Raw genomic sequence first — 10,965 nt, 5'->3', positions numbered from 1 at the left:
GAGCTGCAGTACTAAAAGGCTTATAACTAACAATTCACAATAGTCTTACAATCTAGTACGGATGGCAAAAAAGGATCTCTTATACGCTAGACAATTCATATCAATTCACAATACAATTCAATAATTCATACAACTTATTCTACGATATGTTCTTAATTTTTAAGGGACAAATGCAAATTTGTCCATGGCGCCGGCCTTGCGGTTACGCAAAATTTGATGAGGAAGCGCAAAGTACGGTCGCCAAGGACTTTATAGCCTCTGACAGTATCAAGTAATTCGGTTGAGGGGCTGCTGAGCGTTCTTTTTTGGCTTTCTGTGGCTTTGGCTTCTGTTGAGGTCTTGGCTTTTGCTGAGGTCTTTGCTTTGGTGGCAGGCGGCCTCTTTGACTCTGAGACCTGTAGCGTTTTTTGGGTTGTCGCTGTTGTTGACCAGCTGAGGCTGTGTGTTGACGTTGGCCAAGGCGTGATTTAGCTGGTTGTTTGCGTTGGGCCGGAGTTGATGTTGATTGTTGTCGTCGAGGCCGTGCTAAAGTTGGTGGTTTCTTTTGGGGTTGTTGTCTTGATGAGGTCGATTTGGTGGTGATGGTAGAGCTGCTGGAGTTGAAGGTGAGTTTTCGTGGGTGCAGCATGGTGTGATGCCGAAACCCACATTTTCGACAAGTATCTGCCGACTGGCAGTCATCAATTGTGTGGCTTTTCGCCAGACAATTTCGGCAGTAGTTGTGCTGTCGAACTACTACCCTCCTGTCCTCCACCGTCATCTGGATGAAAATTGGGCAGTATCTGAGGGCATGGCGTTTTTTGCACAACATGCACTTGTAGAGGTTTTGGGCACTCATTTTGACCTGAAAGTAGACAGATGTTTATTGACTGTTGAGGTAAGCAAGAAATGAGAAAACAAATGAGAGTGAGATAGAGTATATAAACGGGTATGAAAAGTAAAGGAAATGGAAATGAGGGGAGAAGCAGACACACTTATGCGGTAATAATTTCCCCTATTGGGTTTGATCAAGTATGGGTAAGTGACATAGTTTAACGATTGGTCGAGTAATGACCCCGGATGCGATCTTCACATCCGCAATTCTGGTGTTCCTATCGGAACCGCTGTAGGTCTTAGACACTCTTCCCAGTCGCCAGTCACTAGGCGGTAGTAGATCGTCCATTACGACTACAAGATCACCGACCTTCACATTGGGAGAAGTGGTCTTCCATTTATAACGCTTCTGCAGCGTCCTCAGATACTCCTCTTTCCATCGTATAGCAAACTGGTGATGGATGGCCTTCAACTTCACCCACCTATTTACCACGGAGATATCCCCAGCCAAAGGCTCGGGAAATGACATTATCGGAGCGCCTTTCAAAAAATGTCCGGGAGTCAGCGCCGTGAGATCATTCGGATCCTCAGAGACGGCAGAGATGGGGCGAGAGTTCAGAACTCCTTCAATACGAGCAAGTAATGTGGCAAATTGCTCGAACGTGAATAAATGAGCGCCAGCCACTCTCCTGAAATGGTGCTTAAAACATTTCACGGCCGATTCCCAAAGCCCACCCATATGTGGAGCATGAGGGGGTATAAACTGCCACTCAAAGCCCTGTGTAGAGTACCTCTCAGCAATGTCGCTTGCTGCAACCTGAATGAAACTCCTAAACTCTCGTAGCATCTTTCGACTGGCACCCACGAAATTCCTGCCATTATCAGATACTACCTTACGAGGTAGGCCTCGCCTCCCAACGAATCGAGAAAAGGCGGCTTCAAATGCCGCCGTGGAGAGCTCGGAGCATGGCTCTAAATGCACAGCCTTTGTTGAGAAGCACACGAAAATGCTTACATAACCCTTTAAGAGAGGGGCTCTGCGAAGAGCTGAACTTTTGAGATCAAAGGGCCCTGCGAAATCTATGCCCGTCACGTGAAATGGTGGTGTTATTGTACATCTGTCAAGAGGGAGCGGAGCCATAATCTGGGAGCAAGGCTTCTTCTTGAAGATGATGCACGTTTTGCACTTGTGAATAATGCCCTTCACCCTTGGTCTGAGACGTGAGATGTGAAATTCTGTCTGAATCATACGACACATTAGGATGCATTCACCGTGGGCGAGAAATTCGTGCAAATGGAGCAAATAAAGGTGGCAAAGCCGAGAGTTCCCTGGAAGTATGATAGGAAATCTCTCGTTGTAGGGTAAAGAACAAGCCGCGAGTCGACCATTAACGCGTAGGACCTTGTCCCGATCCAGGAAGGGGTTCAGACATTGTAGTGAGCTTTTGTTGGAGAGTTCTTCAGAACTACTAACCTGCTTGTATTCGTCTGGGTACCACTTCATCTGGGCCAACATTATCAGACGGAATTTCGTGTTTCTTACCTCATCTTGGGTAAGAATTGGAGAGGAGTTACTAGTGGTCCCTCTAGATTCAGCAAGGCAGTTATAGTAGAATCTGAATATATAGGAGACTACCCTAAGTGCTCGGGGGTATGACGAGAATCTGAGCAGGATGTCTGAGTCTTCCACTGTCTCGTGCATAACCTGGATATTCATGCGCTTTCCCATTCCAGGGGATACCAAAGGGTTCCTGTTTGGCCATTCTGACGGTGGGTTCGTCAGCCAATTTGGGCCATGAAACCACAATGAGTTGCATGTGAGGTCTTGCGGCCTACAACCTCTTGTGCCGAGGTCGGCTGGATTGTCGTGAGTAGGGACATGTCGCCATGTCCCCCCTGGAAGAAGGTCATGAATCTTGGACGTCCGATTGGCCACGTATGTTTCCCATGTCCATGGTGGTTTTGTTAACCATCCAAGGACAATGGATGAGTCCGTCCAAAGAGTTATGCCACTAATGTCCAGATCGAAAGTGGATAGCACAATGTTGACAAGTTTTGCCAAGAGAAAGGCTCCATTGAGCTCCAAACGTGGTAGGCATACAGGCTTCAGTGGAGCCACTCTACTCTTCGCAACGAGTAAATTCGAGGATACAACGGATTTTGAGGCCCGACACCTAATGTAGACGCATGCACAGATCGCCGCCTGAGACGCGTCGGCGAACCCGTGAATCTCTACTGTATCAGTCGGATAGTACTGTAGCCATCTGGGTATGGAGATTGATCCGATGTGATTCAAGTCGGATATCAGAGAATTCCACTTCATTAGAGTTTCTGAGCCGAGTTCGTCGTCCCAATCCAAACCTTCTAGCCAAAGTTGCTGCATCAGTATCTTCGACCTGATTACAATGGGAGCCACCCATCCTGCAGGATCGAATAACTGAGCAACGGCAGACAGTACCTTGCGTTTGCTCATGGGCTGATCTGTTGGAAGAGCGCCGAGGGTGTAACTGAAAGAATCAGTAAGCGCATTCCATTTGATACCCAAGGTTTTCGTTGTGCTCGCTTCATCGAAACGCAAGAAGTCAGAGTCATAGAGACTCTCTTTGGGAAGCCGGGCAAGTAATTGTGGGTCGTTTGCAGTCAGTTTCACAAGAGGAAACCCTGCTTGCCCCAGAACTGATATCAAGTCCTCTTGCTTGCGGATAGTGTCCTCTATAGTGAAGCCACCAGACAGAATGTCGTCGACATAAGTCTCCTTCCTCAGTGTCTTTGCGACATTCGGAAACTCATCCTCGGAATCAGAGGCGAGTTGCAATAGAGTGCGAATTGCTAAAAACGGTGCGCAGTTCAGACCAAAGGTAACCGTTTTTAGTTCAAAATCCTTCACCGGTCCGTTAGGATCCGGTCTGAAAAGTATGCGTTGATATGCTCTGTCGATCGGATGTAGCCATATTTGCCTATACATCTTCTGAATGTCGCCACCGAACACATATCGGTATCGGCGCCAATTGAGGATCACAGACGTTAAATCGGTTTGCAGTGTAGGTCCTGTGCGGAGCACATCATTCAGCGAATAACCAGATTTGCTCCTACGAGATGCGTTGAACACAACTCTCACCTTCGTGGACTTGTGTTCTGGACGGACGACTGCGTGGTGTGGGAGATAAAATGAATTGTATCGTCCATCGCAGTTGATTTCCTGAGACGAGGTCTCCTGAGCGTGATCAAGAGAAATGTACTCGTTTAAAACCGAATTGTACTCGGTTTTTAGCTCGGGATCATTAGAGAGCTTTGTCTCCATCCGATTATACTGAGCCAGAGCCAGAAAGCGAGATGAGCCAAGAGAGAGGGAGTCGGAGAATTCTGCTTTGAAAGGCAGTCTCACGACGTATTTACCGTCCGGCGACCTGGAGGTAGTTTTAGAGTAGAACTCTTCGCAAAACTGATCATCTTCACAAAGAGGAGGAGCCATGGGTACCTCTTCTTGCTCCCAGAATTTTCTCAGAAGTTCGCTGATTTCTATATCCTCGGATTCCACCACGTTCGTGGAAAATGATAAAATTCTCTCAGTTTGCATTGGACCGCTCAATACCCAGCCAAAAACTGTATTGTATGCTGAGGTATCGCCACATATATTCCTCCTGATTCCTTCCATATTAATGAATCGTTCAGAATCATTGCCTAAAATTAGGTCAATTTGAGCGGATTTGTTGAAGTTTGGATCGGCCAGATCTAACTCCTCCAACTCGGACGGATTTGAGATTTTGAATGAGACGGAAGGAAGCCATTTTGTCATTTTAGGCAATACTATTGCCGAGACTGTGAAGCGAACATCGTATTTCTCCGCCACAATGACAAGTTGGCATTCCTTATTTGACGTTTGAGTCTGTTCGCCAATACCAAAAATCTCAAAATGCGCTTTAGAAGTGGGAATTTGTAAGCGCTTCTGAATTCGCTGTGTTATAAAGGTTCGTTGAGAACCAGGATCAATAAGAGCTCTTAACGTAAACAACTCCCCTTGATGTTCCATCCGAACCAGAGCTGTTCGTAACAAAATCATTTCGTTGTTGGACGAGAAATTGGCCTGAACGTGAGAGGGGCGCCTTGCGCCTGAAGTTGAGGGAGCCTCATTATGACCCGTGTTTCTCGAATTCATGCCAGACGATTTCATTTGACCCTTGTCATCCTCGCGACTAGAATGGGTTGCCTGATCTTCAGTTTCCACTTCTGGATTACTTCTTAGATGAAGCAGAGTGTGGTGTGGCTTATGACAAATTATACAGGTGTTCACACTTTTGCAATTTGTCTTGAGATGAGATGAGGAGAGGCAATTTATGCATAACTTGTGCTTGTATGCAAAATCTATGCGTTGTTGCGCAGTATATTTCCGAAACTGTCCACAACTTCTTATGGTGTGGTCGGAACTGCATAGGGGGCAAGAAGAGCTTAGCTTTTCTTGCGAGTGATAAGTTTGAACCTTACCACTGCTTTGAGACGGGAGCGAACTTCTGGTCTTTGTGGCTTTTATGCTCGAGAGCCGTTCCACGATTTCGTACCTGTTGATGAGGAATTCATCGAGCTGTTTCCAGGTAGGAAGATCGCGGTGAGATTTGAGGGATTGCTCCCACAGAGCCAGCGTTTCATCTGGCAACTTGGTCGAAACCAAGTATAAGAGTATGGGATCCCAGCTTTCTACATTGACGTCAAGAGTCTCGAGAGTGCACAGGCAATCATTCACGGTGGATTGAATTTTGTGAATTGCTTCACTATTCTCCACAGATGCCATAGGAATGTTGAAGAGAACCTTTAATTGATTGTCTACTAAGACCCGCTTGTTCTCATAACGAGCCTTTAGAGCACTCCAAGCGAGTTCGAAGTTTTCATCGCATAGAGTGAATCTCTTGACTATGGCGCCAGCTGCACCTCTAGTCTTGTTCCGCAGATGATATAACTTCTGAGCTCTCGTCAATTTTGGATGGTTAACGTAAACGGCCGTGAACATGTCACGGAATGATGGCCATTCCTCGTAACCCCCTTTAAATACCTCTGTATCACAGGGAGGCACTTTGATGTAACTGCCAGCCACCTCTTGAGAGGAGTGATCAACCGAAGGCTGGGGAATATAAGCCGGAATAAGGCTGTGCCTAGCGTTCTGGCGAGCATTTCCTCCTGATATTCTCAGAATATCCAGGATTTGGGACCTTGCCATGTAATAGGCTTCGGAGCTGGCATTGAAATTAACTCTAGCGTTGTCCCTGTAGTCCTTGGTATTGACACTTCTTGGAGCTAGCATGAGACCTTCATAGGTAGCCTGAAGTCGTTGCCACCGATTCTCGAGGTCCTCTAACTTTACTTCCAATACCGAATCAGTTTGATCCTGAATGTCACTCTGTTCAAATTGAGTGCAAAAGTTGATCAAATGGTCGCAATCAAAGAGAAACTTGTCTTGATTCGACGAAGTCTTAATTGCGGAAGTGGGATTCGATAAAGGATTAGATCCCGAAGGCAGAGAAGCCATGTCCGTGGTGGCTTCCTCTAAGTTCATTCTGTACTGATTCCGTACAATAGAGTGAACAATGAGAAATAGAGCAAATAAGCGAAGAGTGAAGAGATTTCAACTCCTGTCTGGGAAAATAGTGCAGAAGAATTACTTCGAGTAGAGATTTCAACTCTTGTCCAAGAAAGTAGCGCAGAAGAATTATTTGGTGTACTGTCGTGAGAAATCTATTTGCCTCTGGAAACACAGGGAGATAGAAACAATTTTGATTTGCGATTGGGTTGAGTGCAAGCGTAAAGCTTCGTTGAATAACCAAAATTGTTCAGCTAGTAAGAGAGGTGATAAGATTCCGAATAATTAAAGTAGCGGGTTCTGCATAATATGCCAAATATAATTTTAAAAACTCAGAATCTTTGCGGGCGTCTAAAGAGCAGTCTTAGATTTAAAGGCGAGAATACCAAAGGCAAGATTTCACAGCTAATCCAAATAATTCATAACATTAGACGTGAGGGACTGAAATTCCCGTGATGAGCATAGTCGGAGGGATAAGTGGTGTCCGAAAATTCAATTTTAATTGAATTGCACCAAACTTATAAACTGCAGTTCAATAGACAGAGAACCGTCAATTTGAATTGCATTACAATCAAAAAGGAAAAGGTTCTGTTGTAGAGGAGTGTGGCAAAAGAGAACTTGTCGCCTTTTCTCACAACTATACACTGCCGCGTACTAATTGCGAGCAATTATTCAATAATTGACAAATGTTCAGATGATATCTGTTGAAATTTATCTAGAGTGGCTTATCAGCTGATATGTGTAAGTGAATTTCTCAAAAATCTAAAAACACATACTTCTCCAAAGCTTGATAAATTTCTTCAAATATCTCTGTTTAATTCATAGAAATTCTTTAACTTGTCAAACAAGTTCACAGAAAGGCTGAAAAAACAGGTAAAATGTGTATATGGTTCGAAATTTATGAGTTAGTAAATATGTGTGTATAATTCTGTTAGTGTATTGACGATTCCAAGACATTCAATTCAAATTGCATATGAATCAAAATGTCAAACTGCCGCTTTATTCATTGAGCTTTTTTCTCTAAGTGTATGCCTGCTGAGTGAGGGTATGTACTCATACGGTGCCGTACGCATGCACTGTTGCCAAATACTGCACACAGATTCTTGTTACTTCAGTGATTAATGATTTATATACGCAAATCAAAAATAAAAAAAAATAATTATGATCGTGTATTAACTAATAACAAACTCTTCCAAAGATGCCAAACGTCAAGGAAATTCTTGTTTTCCTGTTCCAAATACCTTTTTTAATTGATTTAATTAAGCGGGGGAAATTGAGAAAAATAATTACGAATCCCGCAATTCAATACAAAACAAACAATCTGGTAACACCTAATAACACGTAGTTTGTTTTGTTCCTCTTCAAAAACAAATATTCCAATGGGAACAACTAGGGCAAAACAAACATGCGGATGATGACCATTAATGTAAGTGCGTGTGTGTATCAGGTGGCTAAACGAGAGGGCTCTGCTTGTTGTTCAGCGACAGAGTCAATACGTACGGAGTTGGCAGTACCGAGTAGGCAGCGCAGCGTAGGCAGAACAGAATGGGAGCGGGTAGGCAGATGCATAAACATACACTCATACGTATATAAGTGATCATATGAGAAGAGAATTGGCGCGTATTTCTTTATTTCTATTTGTATGTACCAACCAGTGCTTTTAGGCAGCAGCCCTTTTGGTTTGTTTGTTTTTTTTTTTTTTTTTTTTTTTTTTTTTGATCTTTTTCCTTATTCTTTCTCTTGTTGACAAATGTCTTGGTTGGTACTTTTTTACTTCTTCTGTTCTTTATTTACGTTTGCTGGATCATGAAAATTCGCATAATAATAATAATGAATAATGTAGAAAATTATGAGGGAGGCGTGCAATGAACCAAAATAGTGCCGTGATTTAAAACTAGTATAAGGTATGAGTGCAATATTTTAATATTTTAATGCTTTTGACAACCAAAAAAAACAAATTACGCAAATGGTGGATGCAAAGACAAAAGGTATGTATAAGAGTGGGTCAACAACTGGTTTGTGCAATATTTTTAAAATAAGTGTTTTTATATCTGTGCAATATTTTAAAAATTTCAACCAAATCCAAGTGCAAATGATTAAATATTATATATTCCTATGGCATGTATGAAGTGAGCGTACACTAGAAGGGGGTGTGCAATAATTTACTCAGCGTTGTGATTTCAGAATTGTGCAATATTTTGACAATAGCAAAATAACAAAGGGTTTAGTCTCTGCATTCCCTTCGAATGCATTAAGCATTTATAAGAGATGGGATATGTGCAATAAATTATAGAACTAAGCAATATTTCAATAACTGTGCAATTTTTCCTTTTTTTTTTTTTTTTTAAACCGTGCAATATTTATTAAATTTTCCATAGAACTTTACACTTTTTTTTAAATTTTTGTATGTGTCGTTGGTTTTTAACTTTATATGGAAGGTTGGTTTTTAACTTTATGTGCTTTATCCCTTTTCTTTTGTTAATTTAGCTCGATTTCTCCCTTCAACAAATATTTTTAATTCTATATTCTTTTTCCATTTCTTTTGCAAATTGTGAAAATTAATAGCACTTTTTTTTTTGGGGTTTGCACTTTTGCTATTTATTTAAAAATTCTCACATAAAATTTTTCTATTTTCTAATTCTTTTAAATTCTCACTGCACACTTCCACATTGTTCCAAATCAATTTAAATCAAACCCAACTTCTTCTTCTTCCAAGTGTTGGCCTGTCTGTCCGTCTATTTCTTTCCTTTGCTCCTCATTCGTTTGGTCTTCGCTTTTACCTTTTGAGTTGCAGTTCTCTTTTTCGTTCTCTCTCCTGCACAAATCCACAGAGATAGAAAGAGAGTCAATTTCAATCTCCCTTATTACACTGCACGAAACGTTCGTTGAACTTTGTGTTATACATAAAGGGGACTATGTATTAAAAATTTCCTTATTACTTTTGCAGCAAATTATGTATCAGTCTTCAGCGATTTTGATCCGTTATATGGACTTTAAAATATATTTTGCCTGATTTTAACGGGATTTATGCAAACAAGGAGAAATTGAAGAAATAACATAAAATTTTACCGTAATTTTCAGAGCCTTGTAAAAAAGGTTATTTTAAACAATCTTGCCCTTACAATGCACTTTTTACCGTGTCCAACACACGAGGACCGACAAAGCAACACTTTTTGGCACTTTTCACGCACTTTCCTCTCACAATTAACGATTCAGTCTTTAAATACATATACACAAAGCTTTTACATACACACTTTTTTTTCTTTTTAAAGCGAAAATAGAGACGGGCAGACAATTCTCGGGAAATAACAAATTTTGATCTCTTTTTTTTAAGGGATTTTACGCAGTATTTCCCATATATCCACACCGCATTTAAAAATGCGTTTGTTCATGCAATTTATAACTTCACCATGGGGTTTCCTTATGATTTTGCACTTTTTCGGTGTAGTTTTATCTCTTTTTTGTTTTTCTGTCACTTAGCCCTTTATAAGTGTGTATGTATGTAGCTTTTTTTTTAACAACTGAAGTGGTTTCACTTACCGAAACGATGGCACACAACTATGTATGTATGTCAATGTAGATGGGATTTACCTCAATCGATGGTTGTCTCTGGTTGTCTCAGTGGACGGCTTCGAAGGACCATGAACACGACTGGGATTCCAATGTAGACGGAGCGGGGGTGAGTGATCGAGAGAGATGACGTCACAATCGGAATTCCCTCGATGGCTGATGATGAGTGGACTGTAATTTAGGCGGTTTACTAAGCTTATTATTCCTCACGCACAGAGGAATAATAAGTTAGAAAAAGAGGAGATAAACCCAAAAGAGACAAGTGGAAATAAAAAGATGGTAAGTGTTTCGGTTGCGAGATTACAAAGGTAAGGGTGTTATTAGGAGAGGAGAAAAAAAAGTGTGGATGCTCACCTTGCTGCGGTTGTGTAAGAAGTGAAGTTTTAAAAATTACAGAAAGGGCAAGTGAGCTGCAGTACTAAAAGGCTTATAACTAACAATTCACAATAGTCTTACAATCTAGTACGGATGGCAAAAAAGGATCTCTTATACGCTAGACAATTCATATCAATTCACAATACAATTCAATAATTCATACAACTTATTCTACGATATGTTCTTAATTTTTAAGGGACAAATGCAAATTTGTCCAAAGCATTTACTTTCTTTTAAAAAATCCGCAATTACTTTTTGGGCAACCCAATATATGGAAGCTATATCTAAATCTTCTCAGATATTGTGGTAGTCGTCGAGGAAAGCATTGTGCAAAATTATGGCAAGATTGGTCAATAAATGCGCTTGCAATGGCTCTTGGAGTGAAAGTCGGGCGATATACATATCTTACTCTGGGCCGATTTCTATAAAGTTCATCAGTAATATTAAGAGTCAAGAGAAAATCCTTTCTGCCAAATTTCGAGAGAATCGGTTAACTAATGACCATTTTAGTGCATTATTACTGCAAATCGGACGAGCACGTATTTGGGAGCTATATCTAAATCTGAACCGATTTCTATGAAATTCACCAATAACGTTGACACTTTTAAGAGAGTTGCAAATGCAAATTTTGCCCATGA

At 41.5% G+C, this 10,965-nt stretch overlaps 1 protein-coding gene across 1 annotated transcript; it reads right to left on the bottom strand.

The window, feature by feature from the left end:
* Positions 1 to 202: 202 nt before the first annotated feature.
* On the bottom strand, positions 203 to 10,010 carry LOC131996222 (activating signal cointegrator 1 complex subunit 2 homolog). The gene is made up of 2 exons (XM_059365706.1): positions 9,923 to 10,010; positions 203 to 844 (listed from the first exon to the last, which is right to left on the bottom strand). The coding sequence occupies exon 2, from the start codon at positions 836 to 838 to the stop codon at positions 203 to 205; it is 636 nt and encodes a 211-aa protein (XP_059221689.1). The 5' UTR covers positions 839 to 844; positions 9,923 to 10,010.
* Positions 10,011 to 10,965: the final 955 nt, after the last annotated feature.

Source organism: Stomoxys calcitrans, chromosome 3, assembly GCF_963082655.1.
Source record: "Stomoxys calcitrans chromosome 3, idStoCalc2.1, whole genome shotgun sequence".
Taxonomy (NCBI): domain Eukaryota; kingdom Metazoa; phylum Arthropoda; class Insecta; order Diptera; family Muscidae; genus Stomoxys; species Stomoxys calcitrans.
The sequence above is the reverse complement of the archived record's forward strand: the minus strand, read 5'-3'. Positions and strand labels throughout refer to the sequence as shown.

Coding starts and splice junctions, on each gene's coding strand:
- LOC131996222 (XM_059365706.1), bottom strand. CDS start 838: ATGAGTGCCCAAAACCTCTACAAGTGCATGTTGTGCAAAAAACGCCAT.